This window comes from Sabethes cyaneus, chromosome 3 (assembly GCF_943734655.1).
Source record: "Sabethes cyaneus chromosome 3, idSabCyanKW18_F2, whole genome shotgun sequence".
Lineage (NCBI taxonomy): Eukaryota > Metazoa > Arthropoda > Insecta > Diptera > Culicidae > Sabethes > Sabethes cyaneus.
The window spans coordinates 120,353,615-120,377,752 of NC_071355.1; the positions used below are offsets into that span (position 1 = coordinate 120,353,615).

Sequence of the window (24,138 nt, forward strand, 5' to 3'; positions counted from 1 at the left end):
ATAGCTTAGCGGTTTCCCGATCGATTTTAAATAATTTTGCACCAATCGATCGGAGAATCTTCTACGCATCAACCCATCTGTTGATTTCAAAGTACGCATTATTGAAAAATCGAAAATAATAAAACATTGTCCAACTGACAATCCTCGCTTCGTGATCGGTTGCAACGTATTTTTAGAAAAAAAGTAACAAAATCTCCCCGTCCCAACAGGTTGAAGATTCTTTGCGACGATTGAACCTAGACCAATCTGATGATATCTGTGCTTAAGAAATACGCCAGAAAGAGTGACAAAGTCTCCTCGTCCCAACAAAATTCCTTACGAACGCGATTAAACCTGGTCCAATTTGATATCTGTGCTTGGGAAGTATGCCAGAGCGCCAAACCACCCCTCTCCTTCAACCGGTGTTATCGTTTAAACATTAAACTTAGTCCAATTTGATGTCTTGAACGTAAACAATTTTGTTGAAGTGTAAAACCATCCCTTTCATTCAACCGATATCACCTTTAAATATTAAATGACAGATTCTCTTCGCGTCTCCTTTCTTCTGCTTTTTACAGCTACATAAATGCATAGAAAAGAAAATTTTCAAAACATATAGCTAACTAGTGACTCCAGCAACCGATTTATGCAAAGCGCTAAAATGCATTAGTATCGTCGTAAAAAACGGAAGAGAGGAGAGATCAAGAGAATCTTTTATTTCCAGATATGTCTATTTTAAAAATTACCAGAGATTTGACGTGACCAGCAATTCTCAAGGCGAGGAAAATCAGCGACTCTCTTATTCGAGAACAGTTTTGAATGTTTTATTTATTTATTTACTAGCTGACCCGACAAACTTCGTATTGCCACAAATTAACCTGTGTTGTACATAAATCATGAATCTCGGATGATCTGTGTCACAATCTCGAGTTTTGCAAGCCCCCCAGTGGGCGGCGCTTCCGACGGCGGGTCACCCGCAACACTCGCGACCATCTCGTCCTGAATGATCTAGTGTTACTATAGATAGTTTTTGTGGTCTTGTATTGACTAATGTTTTATGGAAGAGTCTCGAATTTCTCGAGTTTGATTAGTTTTTGAGTTTCGCAAAAATTTCTGTTTTATTTGTATGAGAGTCCATATCCCCTACCACAGGGGTGAGAGGTCTCTAACTATCGTAAAATAAATTCAAGACTCCAAAATCTCCCACATGCCAAATTTGGTTCCATTTGCTTGATTAGTTCTCAAGTTATAAGGAAATTTGAATTTCATTTGTATGGGAGCTCCCCTCTTAAAAGGGGAAGGGGTCGTAATTCACCATAGAAAAAATTTCTGCCATCTAAAACTCCCACATGCCAAATTTGGTTCCATTTGATTGAATAGTTCTCGAGATAAGAGGAAATTTGCATTTCATTTGTATGGAAGCCCACCCTCTTAAAGGGGAGATGGGCCATAACTCGCTTTCTAAAGAAGAGAGGGGTCTCAATTCACCATAGAAAAAAATCTTGCGTCCAAAACCACTTACATGTCAAATTTGGTTCCATTTGCTTGATTAGTTCTAGAGTTATGAGGAAATTTGTATTTCGTTTGTATGAGAGCCCCCCTCTTAAGAATCATAGAAAAAATGGTTGCCCCCAAAAACACAAACATGCCAAATATGGTTCCATTTGCTTGATTAGTTCTTGAATTATGAAGAAATTTGTATTTTATTTGTGTAGAAGCACCCCCTCTTAAAGTTGGGAGGGGCCTAATTCACCATAGAAAATATTTTTGCCTCCAGAAACCTCCACAAGCCAAATTTGGTTCCATTTGCTTGATTAGTTCTCGAGTTATGAGGAAATTTGTATTTCGTTTGTATAGGAGCCCCCTCTTAAAGTTAGGAGGGGTCCTAATTCACTATAGAAAATATTCTTGCCCTCGAAAACTTTCACATGCCAAATTTGGTTTCATTTGCTTGATTAGCTCTCGAGTTATGAGGAAATTTGCATTTCATTTGTACAGGAGCCCCCCCTCCTAAAGTGAGAAGGGGTCCCAGTTCATCATAGAAAAAATTTGTGTCTCCAAAAACACCCACGTGTCAAATTTGGTTCCATTTGCTTGATTACTTCTCGAGTTATGAGGAAATTTGTATTTCGTTTGTATAGGAGCCCCCCCTTCTAAAGTGGGGAGGGGTTCTAATTCACCATATAAAATATTCATGCCCTAGAAAACTTTCACATGCCAAATTTGGTTCCATTTGCTTGATTAATTCTCGAGTTATGAGGAAATTTGCATTTCATTTGTATAGGAGCCCCCCTTCCTAAAGTGGGGAGGGGTCCCAATTCATCATAGAAAAAATTTTGTCTCCAAAACCACCCACGTGCCAAATTTTGTTCCATTTGCTTGAGTAGTTCTCGAGTTATGAGGAAATTTGTATTTCGTTTGTATAGGGCCCCCCCTCTTAAAGTGGGGAGTGGTCCTTATTCACCATAGAAAATATTCTTGCCCTCGAAAACTTTCACGTGCCAAATTTTGTTCCATTTGCTTGATTAGGTCTTCAGTTATGAGGAAATTTGTATTTCATGTGTATAGGATCCCCCCCTCCTAAAACGGGGAGGGGTCCCAATTCATCATAGAAAAAATTTTTGTCTCCAAAAACACCCACATGCCAAATTTAGTTCCATTTGCTTAATTACTTCTCGAGTTATGAGGAAAATTGTGTTTCTTTGGTACAGGAGCCCCCCCAATAAAAGTGGGGAGGGGTCCTAATTTACTATAGAAAATATTCTTGCCCTCGAAAATCTTCACATGCCAAATTTGGTTCTATTTGCTTGATTAGTTCTCGAGTTATGAGGAAATTTGTATGGAAGCCCCCCCTTTTAAAGAGGAGAGGAGTTATAATTCCCCTTATAAAGAGGGAAGGGGTCTCAATTTACCATAGAATAAATTCATGTCACCGAAAACACCCACATGCCAAATTTTGTTATTTGCTTGATTAGTTGTCGAGTTATACAGATATTTGTGTTTCATTTGTATGGGAGCCCCCCCTCTTAGTGGGGGGAGGGGTTTATAACCATCACTAAAACCTTTCCTGGCCCCAAAAAACCTCTACATGCATATTTTCATGCCGATTGGTTCAGTAGTTTTCGATTCTATAAGGAACATACGGACAGACAGACAGACAGACAGAAATCCTTCTTTATAGGTATAGACTAGCTGACCCGACAAACTTCGTATTGCCACAAATTAACCTGTGTTGTACATAATCATGAATCTCGGATGATCTTTGTCACAATCTCGAGTTTTGCAAGCCCCCCAGTGGACGGCGCTTCCGACGGCGGGTCACCGGCAACACTCGCGACCGTCTCGTCCTGGATGATCTAGTGTTACTATAGACAGTTTTTGTGGTCTTGTATTGACTAATGTTTTATGGAAGAGTCTCGAATTTCTCGAGTTCGATTAGTTTTTGAGTTTCGCAAAAATTTCTGTTTTATTTGTATGAGAGTCCATATCCCCCTACCACAGGGGTGAGAGGTCTCCAACTATCGTAAAATAAATTCAAGACTCCAAAATCTCCCACATGCCAAATTTGGTTCCATTTGATTGATTAGTTCTCGAGATAAGAGGAAATTTACATTTCATTTGTATGGAAGCCCACCCTCTTAAAGGGGAGATGGGCCATAACTCGCTTTCTAAAGAAGAGAAGGGTCTCAATTCACCATAGAAAAAAATCTTGCGTCCAAAACCACTTACATGTCAAATTTGGTTCGTTCTCGAGTTATGAGTTTAGATCTCGAGTTATGAGGAAATTTGTTTTTCATTTGTATAGGAGCCCCCCCTCTTAAAGTGGGGAAATCCATAGAAAGTATACCATAGAAAATATTCTTGCCTACAAAAACACCCAAATGATAAATTTGGTTCCATTTGCTTGATTAGTTCTAGAGTTATGAGGAAATTTGTATTTCGTTTGTATGAGAGCCCCCCCTCTTAAAAAGGTAAGGGGTCCTATTTCATCATAGCAAAAATGGTTGCCTCCAAAACACCCACATGCCAAATATGGTTCCATTTGCTTGATTAGTTCTCGAATTATGAGGAAATTTGTATTTCATTTGTGTAGAAGCACCCCCTCTTAAAGTTGGGTAGGACCCCTCCCATAGAACCATAGAAAATATTTTTGCCTCCAGAAACCTCCACATGCCAAATTTGGTTCTATTTGCTTGATTAGTTCTCGAGTTATGAGGAAATTTGAATTTCATTTGTATAGGAGCCCCCCCTCCTAAAGTGGGTAGGGGTCCCAATTCATCATAGAAAAATTTTTGTCTTCAAAAACACCCACGTGCCAAATTTGGTTCCATTTGCTTGATTAGTTCTCGAGTTATGAGGAAATTTGTATTTCGTTTGTATAGGAGGGGGGGCTCCTATTTAAGGTTGGGAGGGGTCCTAATTCACCATAGAAAATTTTCTTGCTCTCGAAAACTTTCACATCAGTTCCAATGGCTGAATACCGAGAAGTCGGCAGCGGCTTTCGTACGGCGGCAAATTGGAGGGATCACTCCATGGAAGATGGCGAAGAGCACAGCGGACGAAGTTTTTCTGTACCATTTCAATCCTGCGTGACCAATAAGCGTGAAATGGGCACCACATAACAGAACTAGTATCGAGGATTGATCTCACAAGCGAACAGTACAGCGATTTCAGGCATAGTGGGTCACGAAACTCATCCGTAATCTTGAAAATGAATCCCAGCTGTCGGTTGGCCCTCGAGATGATGTTTTCGTAGTGGTTCTTGAATGTAAGTTCATTGTCTAGTAGCACTCCCAGATCCTTTAGGCACTGTACACGTAGAAGGCGATGGTCGGCAATAGTGTAGCTATATTCAACGGGCGTACGTTTTTGGTGAAACGAAATCACATTGCACTTCTCTATGCTTAACGTCAAGCGGTTTCTAGCACACCAATACACAAATAAAATATGTTCACGTACTCTTGCACCTCCGCCAGAGACGTAGCCAGGATTTTCGTTTGGGGGGGGGGGGTGCAAGCCATTTTTTTTATTAGAGAAGTTTTAATCCTAAAAGGTTCACTCGCCTCTTGAAGAAGGCCAAGTTATTATGCAGAAAACCATTTGTTTAAGAAATATATTTAATTTTTTTCCAATTAATTAATTAATTAATTTAGCTAAGTATTCATGTAAGTTACATGATGTAATACATGTTACTATCTAATGGTTTTCAAAAGTTTGCGTACAATATGATTTCTGCTAATTAGTTTGCTGTTGAGAAGAATGTTTCATAGAATTTTTAAAGACTGCATAGCTTCTGGCATCTCAGCATCGAGCCTACTTTTCCCTCCACAAAACGCTTCGATTAAGGAGCATACGCCGCTCAAAGCTGACGATGTATAAAGCGCTAATCAGACCGGTAGTCCTATTCTTCAGCTGACGAATTTCTTGCCGGTTCTCTTCGAGATCGGGAGCCGGCACGCTGTTGTCGTTTGTAGGCACTTCGAGGTCAACTTCCGTTGCATCTCCTATTGCTATATCGCCATTAAGGTGTTCATCGAAATACTGCTTCCATCTGTCGACCACCTCGCGCTCATTTGTGATTAGATCCCCTCCTTCATCCCTGCATATGTCAGATTTAGGTGTGTAGCCCTCACATGTTTGGTTCACCTTCTCGTAAAACTTGCGCGTGCCGTTAGCCCGGAATAATTGTTCCAGCTCCTCACGATCCTGTTCTCCTCACGATTCCTGTCCTCCTTCTGGCGCTTTTTTCTCCTCAGGATTATGACCTACTCATTCCGCGCTCGTCGTTACTTGGCCAAATTCTCTCGTGGATATGCTTAGATATGCCAAATTTTCGGGGTTCTAACTGATGGAGCAGCTTGTCACCACCAACGAAATCGAGCAATCTGCAGTTCCAGGTACCAAGACTCCATACCATGTCCTTAATTCGTCGCTTTTGTCCATGCCGAATGTTCCGAGTAACAGAGAGCTACATAGTTGAGAATCTTCACAGACTGTGAGAGATAAAAAACGATGACGGCCATATTGTTATTCAAAGACGTACTCATCCAAAATATACTTGTGCTACTGTTTTAGCTTGGTGTATTGTTATTTTGCATTGATTTTTTTTAAATGTAATTAAATTAAATATTTCGGGGGGGGGGGGCTGGATGCCTCCTGGCTACGTGGTTGAGCTCCGCGCAGTCATTCAGGCACGTAATGACTTTAACATTTTTAGTGTTGTCGGCATCAAATAATCGGCAGCCATATGTGAGAAAAAGTGAGACATCGTTTATAAACATTGAAAATAGCAGTGGACCCAGGTTGCTGCCTTGTGGGACACCTGATTGATTAGAGAAACACTTGGAGATAGCAGAGCCTATTTTGACACACAAACTTCTATTAATCAAGTAAGATCTGAACCAGCATACGGCGTTTACAGATACACCTAGTTTTTCCATTTTGCTGAGCAATATTCCGTGGTGAACTCGATCGAAAGCAGCTTTCAGGTCAAGGTAAATAACGTCAGTTTGAAAGCCAGAATCCAAACTTTGTAGACAACGGGAAATAAATTGCATCAGGCTTGTGACCACTGATCTTTTCGGAAAAAAATCCGTGCTGGTCAACGTCAATATAGAATTTACAGCAAGCAAACAAAGCGTCATTTATGATAATTTCGAATAATTTTGAGCAAGCGCACAATGACGTGATCCCGCGGTATTTAGTGATGTCTCGTTTGTCACCTTTTTACCTTTGTTATACTATAACAAAGGTTTAAAAATTGGTCGAAAAACAAGAAATTGATCCGAGGCCCGGAGGGCCAAGTCACATTACCAATCGATAGGGTTCGATGATTTTCGAACTTTTGAAGTGTCACTAACGAAAAAAAATCGTACAAAATTACTACCGTACAATGTTTTCCTCCTATTTTTCATAGGGTAATTGATCTTGAATGGACCTATTTAGCGCTTTTTAACACCACCACTCGCACTCCTGCTCAATTTACTCGTCATTTATAAATAATATGTGGTGATGTTACTATTTGTTGGAAAGTACCACCTTTTTTCTACATTATCAGTACTTTCAAAATGTATAATTGATGAAACTTTTATTAAATATATCGTTTTTTGCCAAAGCCTTTTTTTGATCTTGAATGGACCCAACATGATCTTGAATTGGACCTATTTTTGATTTTGAAATGGACCTAAATTTGGATTGTTATAGTTTCTTCCATGTAAATGAACAAAATAATAACAAAGAATTTTTTTTTAATAGTACAACTATACTACTGTTATTTATTAATAGGACACAAGGTTGAACAGCTTTTACCTTTCTTATACTCTGTTAGAAAGGTATGAAAGTCGGTTGAAAAATTTGAAATCAGTCACAGTCGCCGAGGGTCTTATTTTTATGTCAGCCCAACAATTGAACAATGTTTCAGTGACTTGATATGCGTTATGTATGTATCTGTGTGTGACATTTGTATATTGGGAATTTATTATTACCTGTTGTTCAGATATAGTTGAAACGATTTCTACGTCATAAAAAAATTATGTCGCCTATTAGTTTCAAAAATTTAAACCATTCATTAAAAATATGTAATATAACTTATATTAAACGTAGTTTATCAAGTACAGTGGGGTTCGAGTTTTTATTTAGTGACTACATATTTCGAAAGGTCAGACTTTTACTGACGTAGGACTACGTATTACAGGTATACCTCCATAGTACGTACCCTCGTTAGTACGTACCCTCGATATTACGTACCCTCCATAATACGTACATTTTGCCTCGATAGTACGTACATTTTCCAGCAATGATTTTTTTTTATTTTCTATATAAAGCAGAAACTTTTTTATGAATATTTATGAGTCAATACAAGCAAATATGTATTCAATAATTCTAAATATTTGAATAATATCAGTTATTTCTGTTATGTAAAAACCATTATATTTTAAAATTAAAAACAGTTTCTAAATAGTAAATTAATCAAATATACGTTCTAAATAACAGTTATTTTTTAGTATTCTGATTTTGCAGATTTTTGCTCAGGGAATTAACCTTTTCTGTGATTCACAATCTTTCCAACTGCGATGGTGGGAACAGTCGGTAATGTTATATTCGTTGGTTTGCAGATACTGGTGTTCGTCAAATACGTGGAATACGATTACTACTTATAAAAGCGTAACTGTCCCATATGGACAAAAGTGAAGTGTGGAAAAATGAGACTGCAAGCAACTGACTAATTTATAAATATATATGTTGTGCGTCATTATATAAGAATTATTTTACTTTCTTTGGAGTAAAAATCACGTTGCGCTAGTAATTAAACTATCCATATTAATTTTGTTGTAAAGTTAACCACAAATGCATATTTTTTACAAAATTTCGAAGATTGGCCAATTAAGCTTTTATTTACAAGCGCAAGTTGCAAAAATAAAAGCACGTCTGTTCCATAAAGCATAGCCTTGGGCAACATCTTTCTAACCCTTCTTTATGGACAGACTTCGCAGCCGGCTGTTAAAGTACAAGACAGTTACGGGGTTAGTGCAGCAATCCTACTGACTCTATCTAGCAGCACCGCCTAGCCAAGATTCGAACATTTCAGCTTATATTGACAACTATGTACCAAACCTTTACCTAGATTTATTCGATTAAAATATGTAAATTTTCAATTTGAGAGAGAATTTTGCAAAAAACTAAATGTTTTTGGATTCCTTTTGCTTTACTTTTCAACTATTTTTTAACATTTGTAATATTTTTTCTAAAATAATTTTGCCAAGATAATTACTTATTTTATAATTAGCTTAGCTTAGGTAGACTGCCCGTAGTTGCACTCCGTGATTGGCCAAACCAGTAAGATTGCACAAAGAACCAATTGAATGGTGCTTGGGAGTAGCATGACATACTCGTTGAGTAATTTCTACTGATTCAATACTGAAAATTGACCAATAATGACGCCGGCCACGACCAAAAGGCCGTACTACATGGGAAAAAGAAGGAATATTAGTCCGATACTAGTTGTTGCTAGAGACCGCAGGTACCACTGCATCTCCACAAGTACCACGGGATAGGATTTATGTTAGTAGGGGAAGGTATAGATCAGGGTTCATTTTGGTAGATGATATGATGCAACGAAACAACGCGTCAGCGATTACATTTCATCTCTACTTTTCGCGATCACCATTGCAAATAAATAGTCGTTTAGAAAGCGTGTGCGACGTGTTTGGGTCTGAGTTCGTTTCGATGATATGAATATTATGCCTTGAAAATTTATTTCCGGAAGCAAAACATAAACTAGTCCCGCGCGAATCCACTGTGTGGACGAATAATATTGCATCCGTCTTGTTAGATGAGGATGAGGTTTCTCGCAAAATTAAGATAACGACATCGAGTTGGTCATCAAAATCACGCGTTCTAATTCGTTTACAAACCGTTACATACAAAAATTTGCTGCTTTGCGATCTCGGCCCTTCACTTGAGTCAAATATTATTGTAAATTACAATGCAAACTACTATTCCAAAGTCCAAACTACTGGCTCGAATTTAAAACTGGGTAATTGTTACCGCTTCGATAAAATTTTGTTGTCAAAGTTTTGCAATGAACGAGACACGAAAGCAAGCGATGCTGATCCCTCGCAATAAAATATTCCGAACTAGAACACCTCAAACACTATTAACGAAAACTGAGAATAAAAATTTGCTTCAATAATCATTAGAATTAAATTAGGAACATTGACCATTGCGAAACCATTCCAAATTCTTGGCAATTTTAATGAATACGTATTGGGGCGAACCAACCAACGGTTGAAAGCCCCATCCAATAGTAAATAAATAAATAAATAACGAATACGTACATAATCACACATTGCTAACTGGTCACAATACCTGACAGCAAAAACCAGGAACAGTGAAACCAATTAACCATTTCTTGAAGCAATTGGTTCCTAAGTTGATAAGCAATGCCGCTTACCAACCCAAATATGTAGAGATATAGCGCCCTACACGCTCCCAAAATAATTAGTTATTTTATAATATATTAAAATTTGGAAATTTTAGGCAATATTTAACATAATAAAAACAATACTTGACATTAAAAATTGTGATTCGATATAACGTACGTTTCGATAGTACGTACGCTAAACGATATGCGGGTGTACGTACTATCGAGGTATACCTGTATCATGTATCATGTTTTAATAAATAAATCAAAAATGGACTGGAAATAATATTGATCATATTTCCAATTCTCAAGCATGTTTATGGCGCAGCTTTTGCACTATTTTTCGACCTCATCTTGTTTTCCTAACCCTCTACCATTGTAAAAACGATGCGATCAAGCTAATGACTATCTTTTCATGAAAGTACATTCAAAAGAAGCTTAAGTTTTGATTTTCATGCAAAAATAATTATCTGAAGGAGTGCCAGCTAAGAAAAAGTTCAATTTCTCTTTTTCATATCTAATGCTCTATTCAGTTATTTTTTCTAATTCAGATATATTGCAAAATTGAGGCCAAGTAAACTAATAGTAAAATTTTGAGATTAATCATTTTATTGTCGATATCCTTTTTCTTCAAAAGCGAAGTATAATAATAATTTTTCTGAACTCTTGTTTTTCAAAGATGCTAACTATTAAAGGCATGGTATTAATATCAAAATATCAAAAAATCTGCTATGAACACATATTTCATATAGTCAATTCAAAACAAGTTTCGTATGTGGCTCTGAAGCCCGAAAGTTAAGGCCGACCGATTATAAAACTAAATAAGGTGTTATAAGTATTTACGCACCCAAGGAAAGAAAATTTAATTATTCTACGCAATACGTTGGGAATTTTACTGGCAAATAAGGATTTTCAGGAATGCGGAACGGATATTTAAAAATATAGTCAAGTTAATTATAAATAGATGTTCCTGAGAAATCAAATAATGATTATTGTGGCAGTAGAAAGGCTAGGTCACGCCGCTAGGTGGATTAATTCGGGTTTTTAAAATTGTTATTTCAATTATACGGCATGAAAAATTGGAATATTTCATGCATTTATGCATAACAGAGAACATTTCTTTGTATTTTATAGTTTACTATATGGCATCTGTGGTATGTAATTATACAGAGAATGGGTGTAATAATGCTAAAGTCAAATACGCAAAGTAACTTCCATTTATTGTGTAACGTTTATTTTTAACATTTCATAATGATCCTTTGTGAGATTTTTTTCTACCGTAACGCTATCGGGTACACAGCGTCTCCGCTAGGAACTATGGTTGTCACCTTTCTTTTCTTAAAAATTCTAATCTTTTGAACCATTGAACCGATTTTAATAATTTTATTACCAAATAAAGGTATTTTAATGAGTTTTTCAGAAAAAAACAGTAAACTGACGTTAAAAGTTTTTTATGATTGCAAAAATATTTTTTAGGAGCCTCTTAAAATTACTTAAAACATTTAATATATTCGTTTTTTATTTTTTCACCATACTTTCAATGGCAAGCTAGTTGTTTACATACGATATCAAAAAACAGACCGTTTTTGAGATATTCTTTTTTTAAGAAATAAAGATTTTGTTTGTAAACAAAAAGTGAATTTACAACCCGTATCAACGCTCACTTTTTTTGTAATATTTTGCGATAATTGTACTACGTATGTAAATTTTGTTATGTGCTAAGTGTTCCTAAGCCGATTTGACACCAGTGGAATATCGAGTTTTTATTAGTGACCTTCCGGATTGGTTAAAATTAACCATGGAGCATCTTTGCAATGCCTGCGCTAATTTCATCTCTGCGGTTGATAATATGGTTACTTGTCAAGGTTTCTGCAAGTCAACTTTTCATATCACTTGTTCTAAGCTAACCCCCGCACTGTGGTCAGAAATTCAATCCAGTTCTGCTATTTTCTGGATGTGTCAGGCTTGCAGAAAACTTATGGGCCATGTTCGTTTCCGAGACGCTCTCAGCAACGCGAATGACGAGCTTCAAAGCGTTCTGGGGGAGCAAACCAAAATGCTCAACGAATTAAAGAGTGAGATCAAACACAATGCAAATATGATTAACCGTATAGCACGAAAAATTCCGTTGACCCCAGTCTGCTCTCAACCACCTCTACCAGTTCCCGTTACTGATAGAAGGCCTTCCAAACGCCCTCGCATTTTAATTGATACTTTACATGACGAAACAAACTCACCGCAAGTGCTTTGTGGAGACAAAGAACCCGAAACGGGAATGTCTCTCCCTATTATACCACCAGTCGCATCGCGTGCGCAAAAATTCTGGCTGTTTCTATCTAGATTTTCGCCACACGCCACTGTGGATGAAATTTCTAGATTAGTGCAACAGAATCTTGAGACTGATGCTCCGGTCGAAGTAGTCAAATTGGTACGTAGGGATGCCGACTTGAACCGTATGACTTTTGTATCGTTCAAAGTCGGTATCGATTTGCAGTTTAAAGAAAAAGCGATGCAGCCCTCGAGCTGGCAAAAAGGGATTTATTTCCATGAATTTGTGAATGATATTGGAATACAACCTTTTCGACTTAGCGCTAGGGATAATGATTCCAACGCAGACAACTTTCTCACTCCGCCAGCCAGCTTTCCACCAAGACAGTGATTTTGAACCAAGGAACGCATCTGGAATCGAAACTGATTGTAATGAAACTGTAACAAACGATGTCAAACATGACAATGTACCTGAAACGAAGCCCCATAATAGCGAAATTTCTGCCGATGTATGCTTGTCCACGAAAAACGCTGTGGAAAGAAAAGGAATATTAGACATTTATTATCAGAACATGAACAGCATAAGAGGTAGCGAAAGGCAAAAAAATGTATTTATATCTTCGCTAGAATTGGACATAGATATATATGCATTTTCTGAAACTCACCTGGACGACACAGCGATAGGTTCATCGTTCTTCTCGCCCTGCTTCAACGTCTACCGCTCCGACAGAAACACTACCAATAGCGACAAACAATCCGGCGGTGGTGTATTAATTGCCATACACAATCGCTTCAGAAGCACCGAACACGCAAAGGCTGAAAGTAACGAAGCAATTTGTGTGAAATTATCAATAGCCAATGGTGCACTTTTTTTGTGCTGTGGCTATAGTCCACCTACCTCCAGTGTTGAACGCTATCGCTCGTTCTGCTCATTCGTCGAATCCATTGTCGAATCAGCTGGTCCTGATGATGAAATTATCGTTGCCGGGGATTTGAACCTGCCGAATTTGAAATGGAAGCAGTCGAATTTCGATCCGAACAATTTATTCTACTTACCCGACCAAGTCAGCTCCCAGCGAGAGATTGCTATTGTTGACGGTTTTCTTTCTGCCGGTCTGCTGCAAGTGTGTAATATTCCAAACAATAACAGCTGTTTTCTCGACTTGGTGTTCACTACGGCACCGAACATCTGTCAAGTAACATTAACGGATCCATTGATAAAGAATGAAGTTCATCACAATGCGATGTTATTGACCGTCTACGCAATCGAACCGATAGAGTGCAAACAAGGGATGCTCGAAAATCAACTGAATTTAAATACAATGGATTTTGGAAACGCCCGTTTGGAACTTGCTAAAATATCAGTTGGCATGATCTTTTTATATCAGAAGACATTTTTCACGGCTGCGAGGAATATCAAAGACAAGCAGAAAGAATGCGCGAGTTTCTCCGATCAATGAACATTTTAAATATTGGTTGTGGAAATACGTTGGTTATCGAAAATTCAATTGATAATAATGCACTGCGGTTTTATTATACAGTTTTTGACATATTTTCTCGTCATTCTCCGGTGATGACGAAACGGCAAAAATATTCACACAGTTATCCAGAATGGTTCACACCGGCGCTTATAAATTTAATGAAGGAGAAAAGAGCAGCTCTGAAACGAATGCGTCGGTCTCCTTCAAACAAAAACGTGACAAACTACAAACAAATACTGAGAATGTTTAGGGCTGCTCATCGGGAATCGTATCAGGTTTATATCGCAGACATTCAGTTTCGTTTGAAAAGAGACCCCAAATCGTTTTGGAAATTTGTGAACAGTAGAAGAAAGAGTCCTGGCGTTCCGGATTGTGTTAGTTACAAGGGTGTCACATCTGCTGATGTTCAATCATCGACTGAACTATTCGCGAAAGTGTTTTTACTGCAGCAACTGGCAGCATCCCCGGATTGCCCGTTAATACTGACGATGTACCATACCAATTATCCAATACGTGTGTAGAAAACGGTATTCGTGAGCTCGATGTCAATAAGTCTGCAGGACCGGATATGCTGGCAAACAGAATCCTGAAAGAGTTCCGTCTAGAATTTGTGGTGCCTCTTGTGCGCTTGTTCAATGTGTCATTAGCTACTGGCCATTTTCCGGGAATCTGGAAAATCTCGCACATCACTCCAATACATAAGAAAGGGGCCAGAGACGATGTGGAAAATTATCGTGGAGTTGCTATCCAATCAGCTATTCCGAAGCTTTTCGAGTCGTTAGTTTACAGTCGCCTTTACGACAATGTAGTTAACCGTATTTCCTGAAGAAAAAATCAGTTGTTACAAACCTCTGTGAATTCAGCTCTACAGTTACAGATCACATTTCTAAGGGATTTCAAGTGGATTGCATATATACAGATATGAGCAAAGCATTTGATGCAGTCGACATTAATAGTATCTTGGAGGCTGTTAAAGATTTCGACATTCGTGGCTCGTTGTACAACTGGTTAAAATCTTATCTCAAGTATAGAGTACAATTTGTAAAAATTCGTGGCTACAAATCTCGTTCGTTTACTGTGCATTCAGGAGTACCACAAGGCAGTCACTTAGGACCATTGCTATTCGTAATTCTGATGAACAATTTGCCAGACGTTATCTCCCATGCAACTATGCTGATTTATGCAGATGATGTGAAAATCTTGTTTCCGATCAAATCTATTGATGATTGCGTGAAATTACAGCTCGACTTAGGTCATGTAGGAACGTACTGCGAAAACCGTGGATTGAAAGTAAACACGAATAAGTGCTCTGTTATGACTTTCACCAGAAAAGCTAATCCTGTGATTTTTGACTACGCATACCGAGGCAATGTTGTTCCGCGAGTTGAATTTGTCCGCGACCTGGGGGTAACTTTTGATCGCTCACTCTCCTTCAATAGGCACATTGACAATGTCATCAATGAGAGCCTGAAGCTTTACGCACTTGCCTGAAGATTTGGCCGTGATCTCGATGACCCTCATGCAGTACTAGCGATCTACAAAGGCCTCGTCATAAGCATGCTCGATTTCGCTAGCGTTATTTGGCGCCCGCTGTATATAACGCACGTACACCGTATCGAAGGGATTCAGAAGAGATTTGTAAGATTCGCTCTCAGGAATCTCGGATGGAACGGAGAACAACTTCCGCCTTACCACGATCTCTGTTCTTTGGTGGATATTGATACGGTCCATTCGAGGCACAAGATAGCCGATATCCTATTCTTCGCGAACATTCTCTCAGAACGAACAAACAGCCAACCTCTGACCAGTCGATTGATATTTAATAATAGTGCAGTCACGCTCCGACGACGTAGGATTTGTGACCCACCTTTTAGGTCTAGAAATTACTCACAGCATGAACCGACTTCCCGACTCATGAACGCCTTCAATGCATTGCAACATGTTATAACCATAAGCTATAAGTTATAAGCATAAGCTCGGATGTGATAAGACATAGACTCAGTTTATACTTTAGAGGACAATTACGATAAATCGAATTCTTTTAATTTTTAAGACAATTGTAATTTTGTGCGTGTTTATTTATTTATTTATTTATTTATTTGTAAGCCTATGTTGTAGTATAGATTTAAGAATGGGTAAAGGGCTTAAGCCTATATTCGAAATACAAATCAAATCAAATCAAATCAAATGCGTCCATGCAATGGACTCGCATGGTTTTGCCTTTCTACTATATAAATATATAGTATAAAGGTATAGAAATCACTGGCTGGCAAAGGGTGAACATGTGCATTCCACAACCTCTGTTCATTAACTCCTATTCCTACCTCCACGAGGTGCCGGCTGGGGTACGCAACTTCGGTCGTCGTATGCTAACAGGAAAGGGGGCACAGTGGATCCCGCCCACATTAAGATGGCAGCCCCATCAGCGGGATAAGGACCTTAGGTTAACAGCCTACTGTACCAGAACACACAAAAAGTTAATGAAAATGAAAGAAGAAATCTCTCCGGATTATTGGCAACGACCTTTAGCATGAAAACACGGACACGAATCGGAACATGGAATATACTGACCCTTGCCCAGCAGGGCAAGCTGGCTCAACTTGCAAGGGAAGCTAGCCGCCTGAAGCTTGAAATCCTGGGGCTGAGCGAGGTCCGCTGGCCGGGTACTGGCGAACACAGGACATCATCCGGGCAAGTCTTGCTCTACTCTGGCATACGAGGTGAAAATGCTACTCGAGAAAGAGGAGTTGGATTCCTACTGAGCCCTGGGGCACGTGCGACCCTGATGAAGTGGGAACCAATGAGCGAATAATCGTTGCCAGATTTAGAACACGGGTTAGGAACCTTACGGCAATCCAGTGCTATGCGCCAACAGATGCTGCCGACCTGCAGGAGAAAGAGAGCTTTTACAGCCAGCTGAACAGCGTGGTTGAGAAAATCCCGAAGGGGGACATCCAAATTCACATGGGCGACTTCAACGCGAAGATTGGCTCAAACAACGCGGACCTTGAACGCGTCATGGGACGCCATGGCCTAGGAGAGATGAGCGAAAACGGGGAGCTGTTTACAGAATTCTGTGGTAATAATGACATGGTCATTGGTGGATCGCTCTTCCCCCATAGACCAGTACATAAAGTCACGTGGGTTTCCCGCGACGGCCGAACAGAAAACCAAATCGACCACATCTGCATCAGCCGGAAATGGAGAAGGAGCCTTCCTGATGTACGCAACAAACGCAGCGCTGACATTGCATCCAACCATCATCTTGTTATCGCTGAGATACGTCTGCGCGTCGCACGTGTCCAACGACGGGAGGAGAAAGTTGGGTGCCGCTACGACGTCCGCCGATTGGAGAATCCTGAGGTGAAAAGGGCCTTTGTTGAACAACTTGAATCTCGAGCCTCGGAGTTGCCATCTGGTGGAACCGTCGAAGAGCAATGGACCGGCATCAAGAACGCCTTCATCACGACCAGTGATGAAACCCTCGGCAAAGCGCGCAGTGGGCGGAGGGAGTGGATTTCGGATGAAACTTGGAGGAAGATCGACGAGAGGAGAGGCGAAAGCCGGCATTGAGCGAGCGCGGACCAGATCGGCTAAGACAGCTGCCCGTCAACGATACGCCGAACTGGAGAGGGCTGTTAAACGTGCTTGTAGGCGGGACAAGAGAGCCTGGACTAACTCCCTAGCCGAACAAGGAGAAACCGCCGCCGCCAATGGTGATATCCGTTTGTTGTACGATATTTCTCGCCGCCTTAGTGGTGCCAGGATGAATACAAAGATGCCGCTAAAGGACAGAGCTGGTCAGCTATTGACTGACCGTACAGAACAGCTTAAGCGATGGACTGAACATTTTGAACAACTCTTCCGAGTTTCAAATGTCAGAGACCAACAAAACCAGCAGCGTACGACGCCTACAGTTCGTCGAATAAATCGCGTGAACTCGGAGGCGCCATCGCTGGATGAAATTGTAGCAGCCATCAAGAGTATGAAATCCAATAGAGCGCCAGAGATAGATCGTATTTCAGCCGAAATGCTCAAAGCTGACCCATCTTTGTCAGCCCAGATGATGCATCAGCTTTTCAGCAATATTTGGGAAACCGCAACTTTTCCGGTGGACTGGATGCAGGGCATATTGGTCAAAGTCCCTAAGAAAGGAGACCTAACGGAATGCGGTAACTGGCGTGGCATCACGTTGCTCTGTATTACTCTCAAAGTACTCTGTAAGGTAATCCTCAACCGGATTCAGGAGAAGATCGACGCTACTCTCCGGCAGCAGCAAACTGGATTCCGTGCTGGCCGATCATGTGTACACCATATCACAACGCTCCGCATTATATTGGAGCAGATCAACGAATTCCAGGACTCTCTTCTGCTGGTGTTCGTTGACTTCGAAAAGGCGTTCGACCGACTCAATCACGAAAACATCTGGGGCGCACTTAGGCGTAGAGGAGTTCCAGATAAGCTAGTCCATCTCATCGAGGCTCAGTACGAGGCGTTCTCGTGCAAGGTTTTGCACGACGGCGTCTTGTCCGACCCCATAAGGGTTACTGCTGGCGTGAGACAGGGCTGCATTTTATCACCGCTCCTGTTTCTCATCGTTATGGATGAGATATTAGTTGGAGCAATTGACAGTAGACCAAATCGAGGATTGCCTTGGAATCCTCTAACGATGGAGCAGCTAAATGACCTCGACCTAGCCGACGACATTGTCTTGCTCGCACAACGCCGAAACGATATGCAGAGCAAGTTAGACGACCTCTCCGAGAGCTCCCAGGCAGCAGGTCTCACAGTCAATGTAGCGAAAACTAAGTCTATGGTAGTGAACACTGACAATTCCACCAACTTTACAGTAGCGGGACAACAAGTTGAGCAGGTAGCCGTCTTTCAATATCTTGGTAGCCAAACAACGCCCGATGGTGGTACCAAGACTGATATAGCCACACGGATCAGGAAGGCTAGGGGTGCCTTTGCAGGTCTGCGAAACATTTGGCGCTCAAACCAGATCACTATACGTACGAAAACCCGAATCTTTAATTCAAACGTTAAGTCCGTACTGCTGTATGCCTGCGAAACGTGGTACGTTTCAGCGGAGACAACGCAAAAACTGCAGGTATTCATTAACCGGTGCCTGCGATATATTATTCGTGCCTGGTGGCCTGATAATTGGATATCCAATAAGGAACTCCATCGTCGGTGTCATCAACGGCCGATAGCCACAGAAATTCGTGAGCGTAGGTGGAAGTGGATCGGACACACCTTGAGGAAAGGAGCGAACGAGGTTTGCAGAGCAGCACTCGACTGGAATCAACAAGGACAGCGTAGAAGAGGCAGACCCAGAGGCTCATGGCGACGCAGCTTAGCCAACGACATCCGGGCTGTAGACGAGAACCTGTCCTGGCGACAGGTAAAAGCCATGGTGGGTAACCGTCAGCAGTGGAGATCTCTGATTTCATCCCTTTGTTCTGCCGGACCGGCGGACATGGACACATAAGTAAGTAAGTAAGTATAGAAATCACTCGGAAAACCGGAAATGGAAAGAAGGTCCTGCGGGCCGAATGTCATATACCATTCGACTCAGTTTCGAAAACTGAGCATTTTCTGTGTGTGTGTGCGTGTGTGTGTGTGTGTGCGTGTGTGTGTGTGTGTGTGCGTGTGTGTGTGTGTGTGTGTGTGTGTGTGTGTGTGTGTGTGTGTGTGTGTGTGTGTGTGTGTGTGTATGTGTATGTAACGCTTTTAATCTCACTCACTTTTCTCGGAGATGGCTGGGCCGATTTTAATGTTCTTAGTGTCAAATGAAAAGTCTAGGTGTCTCATAGGTCGCTATTAAATTTCATACTGATCGGACTTTTAGTTAAAAAGTTATGTATAAAAATACGAAAAATATGGGACTTCATTATCTCATATGTCCCTTAACCGATTTGAACATTTGATTGCATATGAAAGGGGAGCCTCTAAAAACCTTAACTCCCAAATTTCATGACGATTGGGCTTGTAGTTTAAAAGTTACATAAAGAAATGTGAAAAAATAGTATTTAAAACATATTTTTGTAATATATAAGCATTAATTCAATGTAAAACATTACACAATTTATTATTATTTGAAAATTACTGTTGAGATCTATCATTTTTTTCGTTTCGTTAAGTTACTAAGACAGTTGTTGTTATCGGCTCTTCAGTTTTTCTGAGTTTGGATTGCAAAATTACTGTTTTTTGTATCGAAGTTTGCTTAAAGCGATCAATAACTATTCTTAGTTGAGTGATATCGTGGAGTTATAGTAATCCGTACGTTTCTCCGGTGGAAAAGGAATATTTTTTCGTTACTGCAAAGTGATTGTTTTGTTTGCGCGGCTTAATCACCGGCAGCACCAGTTTTTTCGTCAAACGCTTCTGACAGTTGCTTGAGTCTGCTTTATCTACCTGCTACGTACCAACGCACGCAACGCAATGGAGAAAAAACAATGCTGCGAATGCAATAATGAAATAAATGATATCGAACCAATGCGCTGTGGTTTTTGCGAGGCTTACATGCATATAAGCCAGCAATGCTGTGGCATTAACGTACGTGGATTGAAAGATGCGTTTACTCTGGGAAAGGTTCTACTCATGTGTACTGCATGTAGAGATGAACTAAATAACCGCAGCGTAAAAAAATATATCAGTGATATGCAATGCCAATCCAGCGGTCCATCCGTTCTATCTGCGCAATGCCAGCGTCTGTGTGATGTCGTCGAATCATTGAGCAGCAAAATAGACAACATTTCACTGAATAATATGCCACCGCTTGCTCCTCCACAAGACCCAACCGGCTCACCAATCTGGCCTGTACGTGGTGTTAAACGTCGTCGAGAAGAACAGCTGCCTTCCAGTGCGGCGGCTACCGATCGCGGAACAAAAGACATTACATTGAATGATCTTTCGGTTCCTTCTATTCTGCCTACCACCGTACCAGCAGCTAGATTTTGGTTGTATCTCTCTGGCCTGAATCCGTTAGCTACTGACAGTGACGTGCAAAAAATTGTGTCACAGTGTTTAAATGTTCCCGACACTACCGAAGTTGTACGACTAGTGCCCAAGGACAAGGATATTAGTCAATTGTCCTTCGTGTCGTACAAAATCGGACTTGACCCGGCGCTGAAAATTCAAGCTTTGGATCCTGCATCCTGGCCGGCTGGCGTACTATTCAGGGAATTTGTAAACCAGCCAAAAAACTTCAACCGACGACCCACTGCAATAGACGAGGTGATGATTTAAATTCAAGGCGTTTTTATGTGGACGATGGGAACCTTAGGGCTCCCATCAGAGGCGAGTATTTATGCGATAATTCTGTTCCTACTGCCCTAAGTGATTCCGTATTGCAGTGTGACGTCGATAGTGCGCATGACATCACTCTCTATCTACAAAATGTACGCGAATTGAGGACTAAAATCGACGAATTCTTCTTGACGACTCACGAGTGTGATCTTGACGTAATATTTTTAACCGAGACCGGACTAGACGACCGCATCGACTCGCTTCAATTATTCGGGACATCTTATAATGTTTTCCGCTGCGACCGTAATCCACGCAACAGTGACAAATCCAGTTTCGGAGGTGTACTTATTGCCGTGGCGCAATGTTATCCTAGCTCGATCGCCGAATCTGCTAACAGTGCCCACGTAGAGCAAGTTTGCGTGAATGCTACTATCCGTGGCAAACAGCTGTTACTTTGCTGCCTGTACATTCCGCCCGATAGAAGTCGTAGCACCGACATTGTCAATATACACGTTTCATCTATTTGCGAGCTTTGGGACAAATGCACTGATCGTGGCTCGCTTCTGGTGTGCGGCGATTTTAATCAGCCTCGCATTGAATGGGGATCGGATGAAAGTCAAAAAGTATCCACAGCACATCTGCCCTGTGCGAGTGCCGCTTTGATCGATGGCATGAATTTTCTGAACCTTACACAAGTGAACACAGAACGAAATCATCTCGGGCGCACATTGGACCTGGTATTTTGCACTTCTGGATGCTTATTGTCTATCGACCGTTGTGTTACCCCGCTGCTGCCTGTCGACCCTCACCACCCACCGCTTGTGATGTCGATACCTGTCTGTGATAATGGTGATACTGCTACTGTTCTGATTGATGAAACAAAAAAATTGAATTTCCGAAAAATCGATTTCTCTGCATTGGATCAGCACTTGCTCTCTATTGATTGGAGGGCTCTACTGGAGTATAACGATGTGGATGAGATGGCATCGAAGTTTTGTGAAACTATTTCGCGATGGTTGAACTCCAATGTACCTCTTGTGAAACGACCGGCTTCGCCTGCGTGGAGTACCCCGCATCTTAGGCAGTTGAGAAGGGAGCGCAACCGAGCACAGCGTGCACATCGGAAACGTAAGACAATGCTGACACAGCGCAACTTTAAACGTACTAGCGATGAATTTCGGCGTTTGAATGCGGTTCTGTACAAATCATATGTCCTGCGTGTACAAACCGATCTCCGGAAACAACCGAAAAATTTTTGGAATTTCGTTAATTCGAAAAGGAAATGCTCCTCCATCCCTTCCCACGTGTGCCTTGACGGAATCGAATCCACTACCGTTTCTGATTCTTGTGAGCTGTTTGCAAACTTCTTCTCATCTGTGTTCGCCAATAAAACAGCCTCTGATCGTGATGCACAAACCGCTGCTTCATACGTTCCTGCTGATCTGGTCGACTTGAATGTGTTTGAGATCACTACCGACATGATAATAACTGCTGCAAAAAAACTGAAGCGTTCTTTCTCTGCGGGGCCAGATGGCATTCCAGCTGTAGTCCTGAATCGCTGTATTGTACCGTTGGTCGTTCCTTTACGCATTATTTTCAACAAATCATTCGAACAAGCTAAATTCCCGAATATTTGGAAGGAGTCGTTTATATTCCCAGTGTAGGGGAAGACGGGGTAAGACGGCCCCCCTAAGCGAATAAACTGCTAGCATAAAATCTGTACGAAAATTCACCTTTTCTTGTTCCACACATGGAAAAGCATTCATTTATCTACCATTAAAAATTACATAAAGAATTAATTAGTCTATTTTTCCGTGATTTTTTATCAATTTTCGAAACGTCTAAAAATTACTCGTTCACAACCAGGCGGGGTAAGAAGGACCACCAAAGAGGTAAGACGGACCATGGCGGAGTAAGGCGGATTGTGGCAGATTGGAAGATTTCTTTGAGTTGTAAACACAATTTCAATATTATTAACTAAGTAAGAACAAGTCCTTAATGGGTTTTAGGTACATGCTAAAAGACGGTATAGTTTAATTTAGCCACCTGCTAAAAGAAGGAATTTTACTACTAGTTCAATTTTGAAAGTAAGAGTAGACGTTATTTTACTCCACTGGTTTTTATTTACTCTTTTCTTGGCGTTATTTTTGTTGATTTGTCAGCAGTACGTTTACTCTTCGAAGACCCTTAACTTTAGGTGAAGGCAAAAAAGGCAACGTTAAGTGAATTGGAATCATCGAATTTTGATTCCGTTAGATTCAAATTTACATTAATTGTGTAATTCGAATGGCACTTGTTGGCTTCTTTTGACGGCTCTGTGTTAGACAGGATGATCTCAGATTCAGGGATAATTTTTATTACAGGTGTACTCTATTTCGAAAAAGACACTGATGAAGCCTGCAAGTCGTAAACGAAATGCGTATCTGTCAGAGCAATAAAATAGTTTGTCAAATTTAACAGGAAAAAAATGCGTTTCTTCATTCAATATTTTTAAAAGCTATTAAGACACTAAACAGAAGAACTTTAGGCAATTATGAGCACTATGACGTATGGCCCTTTTACCCCATGAAAAATGGCCCGTCTTACCCCTAGCTAACAATTTACATTATTTTGCTTTTATCTCTCAATCCGTACTATTTTATATACATTTTCCGCCTCGCGCAGAACAAGAATTGCCCAATTAAAGTCAGTGGTAAGAGAAACGACAAAATACATAGCTTTTTTTGCTGAAAAACCTTAAATTTGTTGCTGCTGAAATTATATCGCATGAAGACACTGCGAACGAAAAGTTTGTTTTGATTCTAGTTTTGACGTTGGATACGGCCGAGTGCCACAGGTTGTCTCGAAAGTATTTAGATAGGCTAATAAACAAAACATACTGGGGCATTTGTAGAAAATTTAAGGATTTCTTGACGAAATCGATGTGGTCCCTCTTACCCCGCCGGGCCTTCTTACCCCTTGTTCCCCTATAAAAAAGGCGACCGCCGGAATGTTAGGAACTATCGCGGAATTACTAATTTGTCTGCCGCGTCAAAATTGTTCGAAATAATTGTTAGCAGTATGATGTTGTCTCGTACAAAAAACTACATATCTCCAGCTCAGCATGGCTTCATGCCTGGCCGTTCCGTTTGTACGAATTTAATGGAGTTTACCTCTACCTGTATTTCGCAAATAGAGAATAAGAAGCAAGTGGACGTAATCTACACGGACTTGAAAGCAGCTTTTGATCGAATTGAC

The 24,138-nt window shown here is 40.6% G+C and overlaps 1 protein-coding gene across 1 annotated transcript; it reads left to right on the top strand.

Moving 5' to 3' along the window:
• The first annotated feature begins 20,421 nt into the window (after positions 1-20,421).
• On the top strand, positions 20,422-22,565 carry LOC128740079 (uncharacterized). Its single transcript, XM_053835591.1, has 2 exons — positions 20,422-20,841; positions 21,009-22,565. The coding sequence occupies exons 1-2, from the start codon at positions 20,422-20,424 to the stop codon at positions 22,563-22,565; spliced, it is 1,977 nt and encodes a 658-aa protein (XP_053691566.1).
• The last annotated feature ends 1,573 nt before the right edge of the window (positions 22,566-24,138 follow it).

Bases quoted from the DNA above. Each gene is read 5' to 3' on its own strand.
- LOC128740079 (XM_053835591.1), top strand. From the start codon at position 20,422: ATGCCACCGCTTGCTCCTCCACAAGACCCAACCGGCTCACCAATCTGG. The intron at 20,842-21,008 runs GTAAACCAGCCA...TCCGTATTGCAG, and splicing joins GCGTACTATTCAGGGAATTT to TGTGACGTCGATAGTGCGCA.